Source organism: Podarcis raffonei, chromosome 10, assembly GCF_027172205.1.
Source record: "Podarcis raffonei isolate rPodRaf1 chromosome 10, rPodRaf1.pri, whole genome shotgun sequence".
In the NCBI taxonomy this organism is placed as follows: domain Eukaryota; kingdom Metazoa; phylum Chordata; class Lepidosauria; order Squamata; family Lacertidae; genus Podarcis; species Podarcis raffonei.
The window spans coordinates 54,604,990-54,617,327 of NC_070611.1; the positions used below are offsets into that span (position 1 = coordinate 54,604,990).

The window sequence follows — 12,338 nt, forward strand, 5'->3', positions numbered from 1 at the left end:
ACTTGCCAATAACACCAATTCCTGATATTATACATGGGGACTGAAAACTCAGGCAGCATGATGTATTAAGATCCATCACTGTGTATGTGAGTTTGATCATTGGAGATAACGCAATGCATGGCTCAGGATCTGCAGCCGATTAACAAATATCCCTTTCCTTCTCCTCCAAAGAGTTCAAGAATGGACACACACACACAGTTAAAAGACAGTCTTAATTCTCTTTCCAACCCTATACACCCACTTGTTCCTCCACCCTTAGAAGAACAGGAGGTAGCGGCAAGAAGGCTCTGCTACATAAGCTGGGAGAAAGGACTTATCCAGGTTATCAAATCCTGTGGCCCATTGTTTGCCCACCCCTTCCTCAAGTAGCATAGCAAAGGAAAAGAAACATTCGGCTTCTAAAGACCAAGCTTAGGTGGCAACTTACATCAATGTTGACAGGCTCTATAGTATTGATGTGCACGTTGGGGGCAGATGAGGAACGGTCTCGTTGACCAAACTGATTCCGATGGTCTTCGTCTGCTGGTCGGAAAGGCTGGGGTATTGGAATGGATTTTGAAGGAGAAGGACCAGGGAGAACTGATGGGCTGAGAAAGTCAAGGCATAAAAAAGGTTAAGGTCTGCCAGGATCCCTAGTTATTGCAGAGAAGATGCAACTGGGACCATCTCCACCCACTTGAATCTATTTGCCCACTGAGATTTATTTATTTAATTTATATACCACCTGGAGGTCTCAGGGTGGTTCACAGAGAAGATCACAATATATAAAATCAAAATAAAAACAATAACCCAATAACACCCCCCCCAAAAGAGCCACATTTTAAAAGGGTATAGGGTGTCAATCAGGTCAACCAAAGGCCTGGTTAAAAAGGAACGTTTTTGCCTGGCGCCTAAAGGTGTATAACGAAAGTGCTAGGCGAACTTCCCTAGGGAGAGCATTCCACAGATGGGGAGCCGCTGTAGAGAAGGCCTGTTCTCGTGTTGCCACCCTCTGGACCTCTCGAGGAGGCGGCACACGAAGGAGGGTCTCAGAAGATGATCTCAGGGTCTGCGTAGGTTCATATGGAAAGAGGCGGTCCTTGAGGTGTTGCAGTCCTTTGCCGTTTAAAGGCTTTACAGGTCAAAACCAGCACTTTGAATTGGGCCCGGAAACTAATTGGTAGCCAGTGCAGTCGGACCAGGATTGGTGTAATATGCTCAAACCATCTTGTTCCATTGAGAAACCTGGCTGCTTAATTCTGCACTAGCTGAAGTTTCCAAGCATTCTTCAGAGGCAGCCCTATGTATAATATATTGCAGTAATCAGAATGTGTGGCTCTTCCATGCCCCCTGCCCCCTTCTGAGGTAAGCCTGGCCTCAGCATCTGACACTTTGGGCAGCTGCCAAGTTCTGGTGGGTGCTGATCCTGGCAAAAGATATTCCCTACCCACTTTTCTGCCCCCCCCCCAACATCCTAGGATCAGTCTTCCAGAGTGATTCTGTACCAGAGCACTGCAAATCTAAAATGGTGGGCATGCCATGGCTGTCTGTGCTTCTGACAACTGCTACAAATCCTGCCCCAACCCTGGCTGATATCACAGAATACGGAACTGGCTTCCTCGGTTGGCTTCTCTTCACCTGTATTTTGTCCTCGTCTGAAGACCAAATCTGTGGCTCTCTATTACTTTAAATGCTTTGTAAGAACTTTGTTTTGTTACTTCTTTTTCCCCACAGGTTTCAGCTAGTAAGACAACTGTGACTGTTCCTGGACTGGGGGGCAGCATGACCACAGAGGTTCAGACATCGGTATCTTAAAGATGGGACTACTACAATGCCACTCTACTGGGGCTTCCCTTGTGCTCAGTCTGGAAAACAGCAAGTTAGTGCAATATGCTGCAGTACTATCACTTATAGGAGTGAGAGTGTCAGCAAATTACACCTGTGCTCAAAGATCTGCACTAGTTGCCAGATCACCACTGGTCCAAGTTCAAGGGGTATATAAAGCCCTTAATAGGTTGGGACCAGTTTACTTCAGGTATAACTCTGATGCGCAGAACTTGCACTTCTAAAAGTGCATCACAATCTTCATTCTACATTTGTCAAGAGTCAGGCCTTTAGTGCTTTGAAACACCTTGCCAACTGATACTAGGCAAGCCCCATCACTGTATTCTTTCAGACATCTGCTTAAGACATTTCTGTTTTTATTCAAGTGCATGCTTGGTTACAGGTGCTGTTGTATTTCATTGTTTTTAGCAGTTTTTAAATGTTTCAAATATTTTGTTGTTGTTTTTAAGCTACATTTTTATTTCAGAGATGTTTGCTGCCCTGGGCTCCAATGGGTGGGACATAAATTTGATAAAGACAATAAATAAAAGAATTATTTTTTACCCTTGAGTGTGCTTTTTTATAAATTGTTTTACTGATTATTTAGGCGAGTCAACTTGAGCACTTCTTTGGAAATGGAAAGGTAGGATAGAAATTTACCTCAAAATAAGTCTACAAACACACACACACAACACCATTCATGGTGTCCAAAATGATGAACCAGAAAGATGAATGATGGCATCAGCCCTGCACCTCAAATATGGACCCTACTAGGGTACATGCAAAATGTTAAGTAAAGACACAGTTGCAAAAGGCTTGTATGAGAGGGCAGGCCTATCACATACAAAAGTACATACCTAAGCTAAACACTGTGAAGTGCTAACCAGTCCGGATCTGGAATTGAGGTTAACTAAAACCAGAAATAAATGCTTCCAAAATTGTCCTCCTGGCTAAGGAGGAGGAGGAGAGGTGATGGCAGAGGTGAATCATTCCTGAACTTCCCAGTGGTTCGTGCGTGTCATGTTAAACCGTGATTTGTGAACACAGCCACTGTGTCAGGGGAGCAATCTACTCACAAACAAAACTTGGGAAGGAAAAGCACTCAAGCTCCACTTTGGGCCAATGTAGAATGCTACAATAGCAACCTCCCAACAACTTCTGCTTATACAAATCAGATCCCTTGAAAGAAAGAAAGGTTTCTCATGCCAAAGCTGACCTTTGTTGAGCAAACTGTTTAAGCCGAAGCATCTAGAGCAAGCAGTAAACAGCAGTACTGTAACCGAGGCCAGAACAAACAGATGAGTAAGGATGAATAAATGCTTCACAAAGTTTTCCTCATTACTATCGTTATTTTCTTAAGCCCTTGTATAAAAATCACTCAATTTCTATTCATTATATTGATATAAATGGGTGTAGACACCCAGTTCCCCTCCCCCTGAATCCCAAGCCTCCCTTTCAGAAACTAGAAACCCACATTATTATTAGAACAGCAGGATTTAAGAGCATACCCAGGCGAATCTGAGGGGGCCACTGAAGTGTATGATCCGGATACTGGGGTCGTCTCTAAGGAGGCCTCCTCTTGCGGTATTGGGTGATGTTCAAAGAACTTGGAGACAAACAGCAAACTGTGAGGCAAAAACAAAGAAAAACCTAACTTGGGCAAGACCCAGAAGTTTCACAACGTAAAACGTATGAGGAAGAAAACATCATAGGTTAAATTACATGTTTCCAAGAGAAAAGACGTTGAAAGGTGACACTACAGTTTTGTAACAGTTAAGCAGGAAAGTCAAATGTCAGCGATTTGAAACATTTTATTTAGATCAGTTCTTAGCATTGTAATATAATGGCAGGACCCTTGCTTCTCTGAGATCTAAGCTGTGTCCTGCTTTTCCATGCATCGGGTGCAATGCTACACTTCCAACAGGGATTTTGCTATAAAAAAGGGGGGGCAGCTCCCTGTCCAGTTATTCCAGTACTCCCCAAAACATTCTGGCACATTTGCCACTATAATAAACTTAAAACTGCATTTCCCCACCTCCTCTTCCTATCATTGGCTACTGCTGGCAGAGGAGCACACAATGTGACATCACCACAACCTGGCTGAGTATGCTGGATTATTTGGAGGGGGAAAAGGGGCTGGCTTCAAACAGGGCGGCCATTTTGGGCCTCTGGCCCAAAGCCTAACATTTACGTTCTACACTAAAATACAGTCAATTCTTTGAAATGCTATTCAAGCAATATTAAGAAGCGGCTTCTAAATGCAGACAAGCAAATCAGAAGTCGTTCCTCAAAAATATCTGTTCTGCCATATGAGCATTTTTTTAAATGGTTTTGCCAATCTCTGATAATTAAATCAGAGAAAGGCCTCATTTGTAGTTTATCAATGCTTGGGCCATAGGCTGTTCACATATAAGGTGGATTGGGTACAGTACACAAACCAGCAGTATAAAATACTGCATAAAATCTCATTACTACCTAGAATCATGTATAAAACCTACATCTTAAAAATTCTGCATAAGTATATATATGTAGTATATATAACACATGTTGAAAGGGTGAAATTTAATACAGATTTTTTTAAAAAAACATTAGCCATTAAGAACAATTATGGATAAATAAGAACACCCTCAAAGCAGTCGACTGCAATTTCTTTAATAACTCATTAGGATTTTCACTGTTGCTAGGCCAAAAAGAGAGACTTTGTGGGTTACCCTACAGTCAGTATCCAACAAAAGGTAGAAAATCTTTTGTGAAATGGTATTATAGATGGGGCAGAAAAACTGCTACTCAAAGTTTTGTTTTCCAACTTGGCAGCAACAAAGCAAGTAGTCAGTTTATGAGGATAATTTTATTTCATTTTCTATAGTCAAGTACAAGAGTCTACATATGAATATGATGAACTGGTTTTTAAAACTTGTATTTTATTTTATTCTTTAAGAAATCAAAACCCTGTGAGGTTTTCCACCACACTTTTACTGCCTTAGACTCCTTTCTTGAACTCTTGAATTACTTTTGCCAAAGATAATCCTAGTTCACACAGAAAGCTTCAAGGGACAATCAACAGCTTGGTGCTATTGTGCCAGCAAAGGACAGTGGCTACGGTGCAAAGACTCGTGGGCAGACACCCTACCGCATAACTTGGCCTACACTGCATTTAAAGCCCAGGCACATTATACTGCGATAACTGTGACTGTCAGACTGTGTAGGTCATGTTTAAAGCTTTCATTTATGGGCTCTCTGGAGCACAGGGCATACTAGTCACATTTGCCTAATTCTGTGGGAGAGGCAGCCTAGGTGGAGAGAAGTCCCCTTTGCATACAAAGGATGCCACCGCGGCAATATCAGTACAATACACTCGTGTGCTGTTGTGACCGCTTATGTGTGCAGATTCAGGGAAAGAGCATTTAAACTGCAGAGGAGTTTTGATTACTTACTCAAGCTGATCATAATTCACGCACATCAACGGCACCTCTGTACTACAACGCTGGTGAAATTTGTACCCACAGGTCTGACAACGGAACCCCTGGAAAAGCAGCTTTCGACAGAAGTCGCAGAACGCTAAAGTGAAGAACGTCTTTCGTACCTAAGCCATCAAGAAAGCAGGCATGAGAAACAAGGCCCTCTCGCGCCCGCTAAAACTGCGATGTCATTTCGTCGGAAAAGGGCCGATTCAAGCTCCTTTTAAGTTAGATCAAAGGTATTACTCTAAAAGCCCTATGACCGAAAAGAGAGCTGTAATCCTGACAAACGGTTTGCTAATTTAACTGACAGAAGAACCCCCACAGTTCTATTGTGTATAATAATAATTTAGTGCATATTAAGTGCAATACAAAACCTTTAATACACATTTGTGTTTACAAAGCAGTAACTCAATTTTCATTGATGCCAGAAGATCTGCCCCTTCTTGTTTTGCGCCTGCCTTCATGCAACTTTACATTTCACGTTTCTATGGCAATTTTACCAAGAAACAATTTATGAAAGAAAATGGCTCCTGAGTTTTCAAACAGAGAACCATCACACGTGCAAGGTGACCTAGTGAAATCTGTCTTCTTTCTGGAGCAGTTTGTGAAGAGTAGGTAAAGGTAAAGGGACCCCTGACCATGAGGTCCAGTCGTGGCCCACTCTGGGGTTGCGACGCTCGTCTTGCTTTACTGGCCGAGGGAGCCGACGTACAGCTTCCGGGTCATGTGGCCAGCATGACTAAGCTGCTTCTGGAGACCCAGAGCAGCGCACGGAAGCGCCATTTACCTTCCCGCCAGAGTGGTACCTATTTATCTACTTGCACTATGATGTGCTTTCTAACTGCTAGGTTGGCAGGAGCTGGGACCAAACAACGGGAGCTAACCCCATCGCGGGGACTCGAACCACCGACCTTCCTATCGGCAAGCCCAAGGCTCTGTGGTTTAACCCATAGCGCCACCCGAGTCCCTTGTGAAGAGCAAGGTCCATGTAAATGATATAATACCATATCAGGCAAAGCCTCCCCATTTCTAGCTACACAAGGGGAGCAGGGAGCTCCCTGCTCTTACAGAGTTCCACCTGCCAGAGCTAGCAACTAACACTTGCCCATTTGCCAAGTTCTATCTAAGCTCTAAGGGACGCGGGTGGCGCTGTGGGTTAAAGCCTCAGCGCCTAGGACTTGCCGATCGAAAGGTCGGCGGTTCGAATCCCCGCGGCGGGGTGGCTCCCGTTGCTCGGTCCCAGCGCCTGCCAACCTAGCAGTTCGAAAGCACCCCCGGGTGCAAGTAGATAAATAGGGACCGCTTACTAGCGGGAAGGTAAACGGCGTTCCGTGTGCTGCGCTGGTTCGCCAGATGCAGCTTGTCACACTGGCCACGTGACCCGGAAGTGTCTGCGGACAGCGCTGGCCCCCCGGCCTATAGAGTGAGATGGGCGCACAACCCTAGAGTCTGGCAAGACTGGCCCATACGGGCAGGGGTACCTTTACCTCTACCTAAGCTCTGGGCACTGTTTTTGTTTTTTATCAAACAATAAAATGAGGATGCGTTTCTTTTAAAAATCATTATAGCTGAAGTACTCAAGTAGAAAAGTAATATCAAAGGTTTAGAGATTTGCACATTTTATTTAGCAGAATCTGAAAAGATTTAAAATTGGTAGAATGCGAAAGGCAGGTTAGGTAGCAATGTCTACTTAAAGCAAATAAAACAGACAAAATACTTTTAAGAGGATGCTATCCAGAGCATTTTTATGCAACTATCCTCCTTGGGTTCCAGTGAACGAAACAAAAATGAAGTACCAAAGCTGTATTTTTAAGAAGGCCTCTCCATATAATAAACCTAAGACAGAGACGTCCTTTGGTGAAAAAGCCATCCAGATAATTTGCTTCCACCAGATTCCACTTAAATTGTCATTCCTTAGGTCAGGTTGTCTCTCAGCGCTGGCATCACTGATGCGACCAGCACAACTCTGTAACAGGTTTATTAGTTGCCTGCTGGTGTGCAGCAAGCAGGAGATCACCAAACACATTCTTTTCATAACACAATAATATATAACAAGCAGATTTTTGCTGCTCTTTCATGCTCCGGTGTATTTAAAAATCTGGTTCACATAGACATTTTATTAAATTCCCCATGAGAATGCTGCTATTTCTAAAGAGCCACACTTTATTTAATGACAAGTAAATTGCTCTCAATCATGGACAATTTACATAATTCTTCCTGCAATTATGGCTTCAGCCTTGAGATTACAATGATATGGAAGCAGACTGCATGATTAAAATAAGCATGCAAAATGAACTAAAGGTCATCTCGTCCAGATCCTACTTTAAAACAAGATTCTAAATACATTTGGGCCATTGATTTACCCTCATCATACAGATTACGCTTATAGTCTCACCATTATTCACCTAGAAGTATTGTAGATTCATCTGGAGGTAGAACCTCCACTCAGCAATAAGTACAACGTTGCATGCAATTCACTCCAATCTGCATTTCACAATGTGGCTTAACCAGGCTTGTAAGAAGATACTTGTCTGCTTGCCTGTGGTGAGTGAGAATTGCCTCTAGGAGACTAGGAAGACAAACTTGTATAGGGGGGGGGGGAGTTTTTTATATATATATACTGAGTTTGCTGAAATGTACAAATGGCTATCAGGTGTGTACACATGTAAGAAGGTGGCTGTAGCGAAGGGGAAATGTGTCGTATAAAACACAAATATTCTGCTCAAAAGCAGCAGCTGTCTATGCCCATAGCACAGCTATTTACTCTGTGAAAACATTTTTTTAAATTTATATACTGCCCTCCAACAGAGAATTCCAAGGCAGTTTACAGTAAAAAACACGCAAAAATACGTAACTTTTCAAAAGGCCATAGACCGTTTAATTCTCCTGGGAGAAGAGGAATGTTTTCCCCTGGCGCCTAAAGATACATAGTGAAGGCACTAGGCGAGCTTCCCTGGGGAGAGCATTCCAGAAATGGGGAGCCACTGCAGAAAAGGCCCATTCTTGTTCTGCCAATTTTTCTTTTCAGAACCTAATAAAACCAGAAGGAAGGAGCGTCTCCACCCCCATCATTCAGCCCGGACACTGAGATCCAGCGCCGAGGGCCTTCTGGCGGTTCCCTCATTGCGAGAAGTGAGGCTACAGGGAACCAGACAGAGGGCCTTCTCGGTAGTGGCGCCCGCCCTGTGGAACGCCCTCCCATCAGATGTCAAAGAGATAAATAATTACCTGACATTCAGAAGACATCTTAAGGCAGCCCTGTTCAGGGAAGTTTTTAATATGTAACGCTGTATTGTTTTTAACACTGATTGGGAGCCGCCCAGAGTGGCTGGGGAAACTCAGCCAGATGGGCGGGGTATAAATAATAAATTATTATTATTATTATTAATACGGGCCAGCTAACTTTTGATTCCACCTAAACATTAGGAAGAACTTCCTGACAGTAAGAGCTGTTCGACAGTGGAATTTGCTGCCAAGGAGTGTGGTGGAGTCTCCTTCTTTGGAGGTCTTTAAGCAGAGGCTTGACAACCATATGTCAGGAGTGCTCTGATGGTGTTTCCTGCTTGGCAGGGGGTTGGACTCGATGGCCCTTGTGGTCTCTTCCAACTCTATGATTCTATGATTCTATGATTCTATGATTCTAGATGCAACACCAGCAGGCGTTGTAGGAAAATACTTACAAAGTTGTGTGTCGTAAGAGGTACATTCTCCAAGACTTCCACATGCAGTTCTTCGCCTGTGAGCCAGGAAATGTCTGTATCCCAGCCAATGGGCTTTTTCTCTCTGCAGTGCAAATGAACTCCATGAGCAGATATGGGGGGGCAGGTGGAGGACAGTAGTTCGGATTTGTTTTTAAGCCTTCCATCGTTAGAAGCTTCAAATGGCAAGTTGGCACGGATTTATCACAACTGTGCTACAAATTACAAGATAGAGACTTAACTCTCTCCCACAATTCAGATCACAAGATCTAATGCAGGAATGAAGAACTTTTTGCCCTGCATATGTTATGGCTACAGCTCCCATCCCACTTGCTGATGGTCATGTTGGATAGGGCTGCTAGATGCTGGAGACCAACAACATCTGGAGGGCCACAAGTCTCCCATCCCTGATACACAGCATTAAGGAATGGATGGCTCTTGAGCTCCACAACCTAAAGTAAATCTCACTGCTTTGCTAGGTAAAGAATATTTCTCGGGTATTTGCCTCCACTATTTAAAAAGTCTACAAAAAGTTTAGTTAATGAGAAGGGCACAGTTTATACAGAAAAACCAAAGGGAAGCAACTGGGAAGCTGCTAACTATCTACTATATATTTTCTGAAGTTGTTTGTATGCATTAGGACACCTCTTAAGATGTCATAACCAAATATTGAATGATAATTTGTGAGATCAAGAAGCAGGTTTTCTCCTATGTTTCGATACAAACGGGTACTGTTTTGAATCAAGATGGTGGACTGAACCTTTCAAAACTGCACATATGTTTTTGGTTTCTTAGAAACCCTGAGAAACACCAGGTACAAGGCTGCTAGTATACAAGAGAGAGCACTGTGAGCAAATCTACTAGCAGGAACAAAGGATTCTCTCCCACCCTCAACCCACAACCACTGCTAAGGGGCATAGAGTGAGATTTTGCTTATGCTTTGGAAAACAATTTGTTTAAAATATGAAGTGAATTGTTTTTATCTTGATTATTCATGCACTTAAAACACCCAGAAAGAATCACTTTAGCAATCATTCCCTCTTCAACTCCTACCCCAAACCATACTACATACAAACCATACCCATCCTGTATTCGGTAAACTGCACAGCACTCTGGGATGAGACCTCTCATCATCAAAGCTTTCTTTAAACTGTCACGGACTGTAACTCCACATCTTGCTGGAACCTGCGAAATCAAAATCAAACCATTAGCACTACTTCAGCTTAATGTATTTCTGAAGCCTTAAAAGCATGCTGCAATTTACAAGTGGATCCATGTGAGCATCTACTTCAGAGGTCCGGCTCTGGGTGCCCCCAACATCAAATAAAGAGAGATGGCAACCAGAAAGAGAAAGAGAAAGAGAGAGGGGCTTCTCAGTTGTGAAATATCCTGCCTAGCAAGACTCACCTGGTTGTTTTGGGTACCAGATAAGGTATTTTTAAAAATTCTAAAAACTGTGATTTTAAAGTTTTGAACTGTAACCCACTGTTTACATGCTGATGATTTTTGGCCATGCTGTGAATCTGTCTTGTCTTGAAAGGTTTTGTAAATCATGCAGAGATGGTTATTGGGCAGCCTCAATCAATGCTGTAAATAAATAAAAGCTCTACTGAACCTGACTGGCTGGTGTTCAATGGTATACTGCCTCTAAATATGGACCATCCATCTAGCTATCACAGCTGTTGATAGACCCTTCACAAATTAGTCTAAACCAGGGATGAGAACCTGCGGTCCTCTGTATGTTTTTGGTCAACAACAATGCCTGTCACCCTGAACATTGCCTCTGCTGGCTGGGGCTGACGAGAGTTGGAGGTGAGCAACATCCGGAGGGTCACAGGTTGCCCTTCCTGCTCTGCTCTAAACCCTTTCCAAGGGGTCTAAGGTTGTAGTTATCAGCACGTTTTAGGGCAGTGGATTCATGTTTCCATTGGGTAATACATGAAGGAATGTTTCTCTAACTCCTGCCCTGCCCTTTGGTGTGGGCTGAGTTTAGCTGCTGCCTCAAAACTGCCAGGAAAAGAGGATGAGTCCTCCCCACCTGACCCCCATTATAATATTAATAAAATTTATTACTACTACTACTACTACTACTACTACTACTACTACTACTACTATTATATACCCTGCTTTTCCCCCTGATGGGACTCAAGGTGGCTTACAGATAAAAACAAGAACTGCTAAAAACATAGAAAAGCCAATCATTATGGGTTGAGTGAGTTCTAGTTGATGCCCCACTCATCTTTGTTTCCAACAAGGAAGGACTAAGGGACTTCCAGCTTCCTAGTGCCTCAGAAGTTCTTAGTGGTGCTGCTGCCTCATACAGCACCAGGGAAAACCAAGTACAACGGCAGTATATGAATTCTGAACAATCCTGGCTTCATCTGGTCTCCATCTGGTCACCATTTCTGTTCCTCTACCAGATCTGAGTACAGTGGTACCTTGGTTTCCGAACGGCTTAGCTGTCAAACAAATCAGCTCCCGAACGCCGCAAACCCAGACGTTAAGTGTTCCAGTTTGCAAACGTTTTTCAGAAGCCGAACGTCCAATGCGACGTCTGCTTAAGTGCAGGAAGCACCTGCAGCCAATCAGAAGCCGCACCTTGGTTTTCGAACAGTTTGGGAATCGAATAGACTCCCGGAACGGATTAAGTTTGAGAACCAAGGTACCACTGTATTCTATTTTCAGAATCTTTTTTTTTTTAATGCTTAAGAGCGCCTTTGGGGGTTATAAAGTGGGATATAAGTATTTCACAATAAATAAATGAATACTGTAAATGAATGTTATTGGTCATAAATACAATTTTTCCGAAGTTTTTTGCCTCTTCCCAATGTGCACCCATGAAGAAAAGTTGTACGGTTGACATTTAATGTGACTATTTTCAAATTCCTTTCAGGTAAGCTCACACTGCCCTCTCTTCTTCTTAAGTCATGAAGGGACAGCAGAACAGTTTATACCCAAGTACTGACAACTGTTGTTAAGAAGGAGCCTGGTCACCACTGGCAACTGGAAGCTGTCCTCAGGTAACCATGTGGTGACTCAGAGCCCCTTATTTATAGCACATTCCCAAGAAGTACAACACTTTTTTTAAAAAGTCATCTAAACATGGTCATTTCTGCATTGACTGGCCTCTGCAATTACCCATCTTCGTCAGCGCCCAGTCAGAAGCCTCTTGCAAAGCCTTTTGCAAGAGAGTACTGCTGCTTGTATGCTTTCCGTGCCTAATAAATACTCAATAAATTAAGCTAAGTTAGCAGATTGTTAGGCTTGACACATGTTTCTTCGGAAGGAGATCTTATCTCTTCCTGTTTATATTTTCCTTGCTCCGAGCTTGAGTCATAGAGCTAAGTGTTCATGTGCTCACTGGCTAGTTGCATCT

The 12,338-nt window shown here is 43.1% G+C and overlaps 1 protein-coding gene across 3 annotated transcripts in view; it reads right to left on the reverse strand.

Annotated features, from left to right (window-relative positions):
• BRAF (B-Raf proto-oncogene, serine/threonine kinase) overlaps positions 1-12,338 on the reverse strand; it is a 53,334-nt gene that overhangs the window by 24,683 nt on the left and 16,313 nt on the right. For all 3 annotated transcript variants that reach the window (XM_053407168.1, XM_053407166.1, XM_053407167.1), the window contains exons 4-8: positions 10,044-10,147; positions 8,945-9,047; positions 5,238-5,386; positions 3,312-3,428; positions 428-587 (exon numbers count right to left, since the gene is read on the reverse strand). In XM_053407168.1, the coding sequence (XP_053263143.1) occupies positions 428-587; positions 3,312-3,428; positions 5,238-5,386; positions 8,945-9,047; positions 10,044-10,147 (633 nt within the window). The remainder of the gene's footprint in view (positions 1-427; positions 588-3,311; positions 3,429-5,237; positions 5,387-8,944; positions 9,048-10,043; positions 10,148-12,338) is intronic.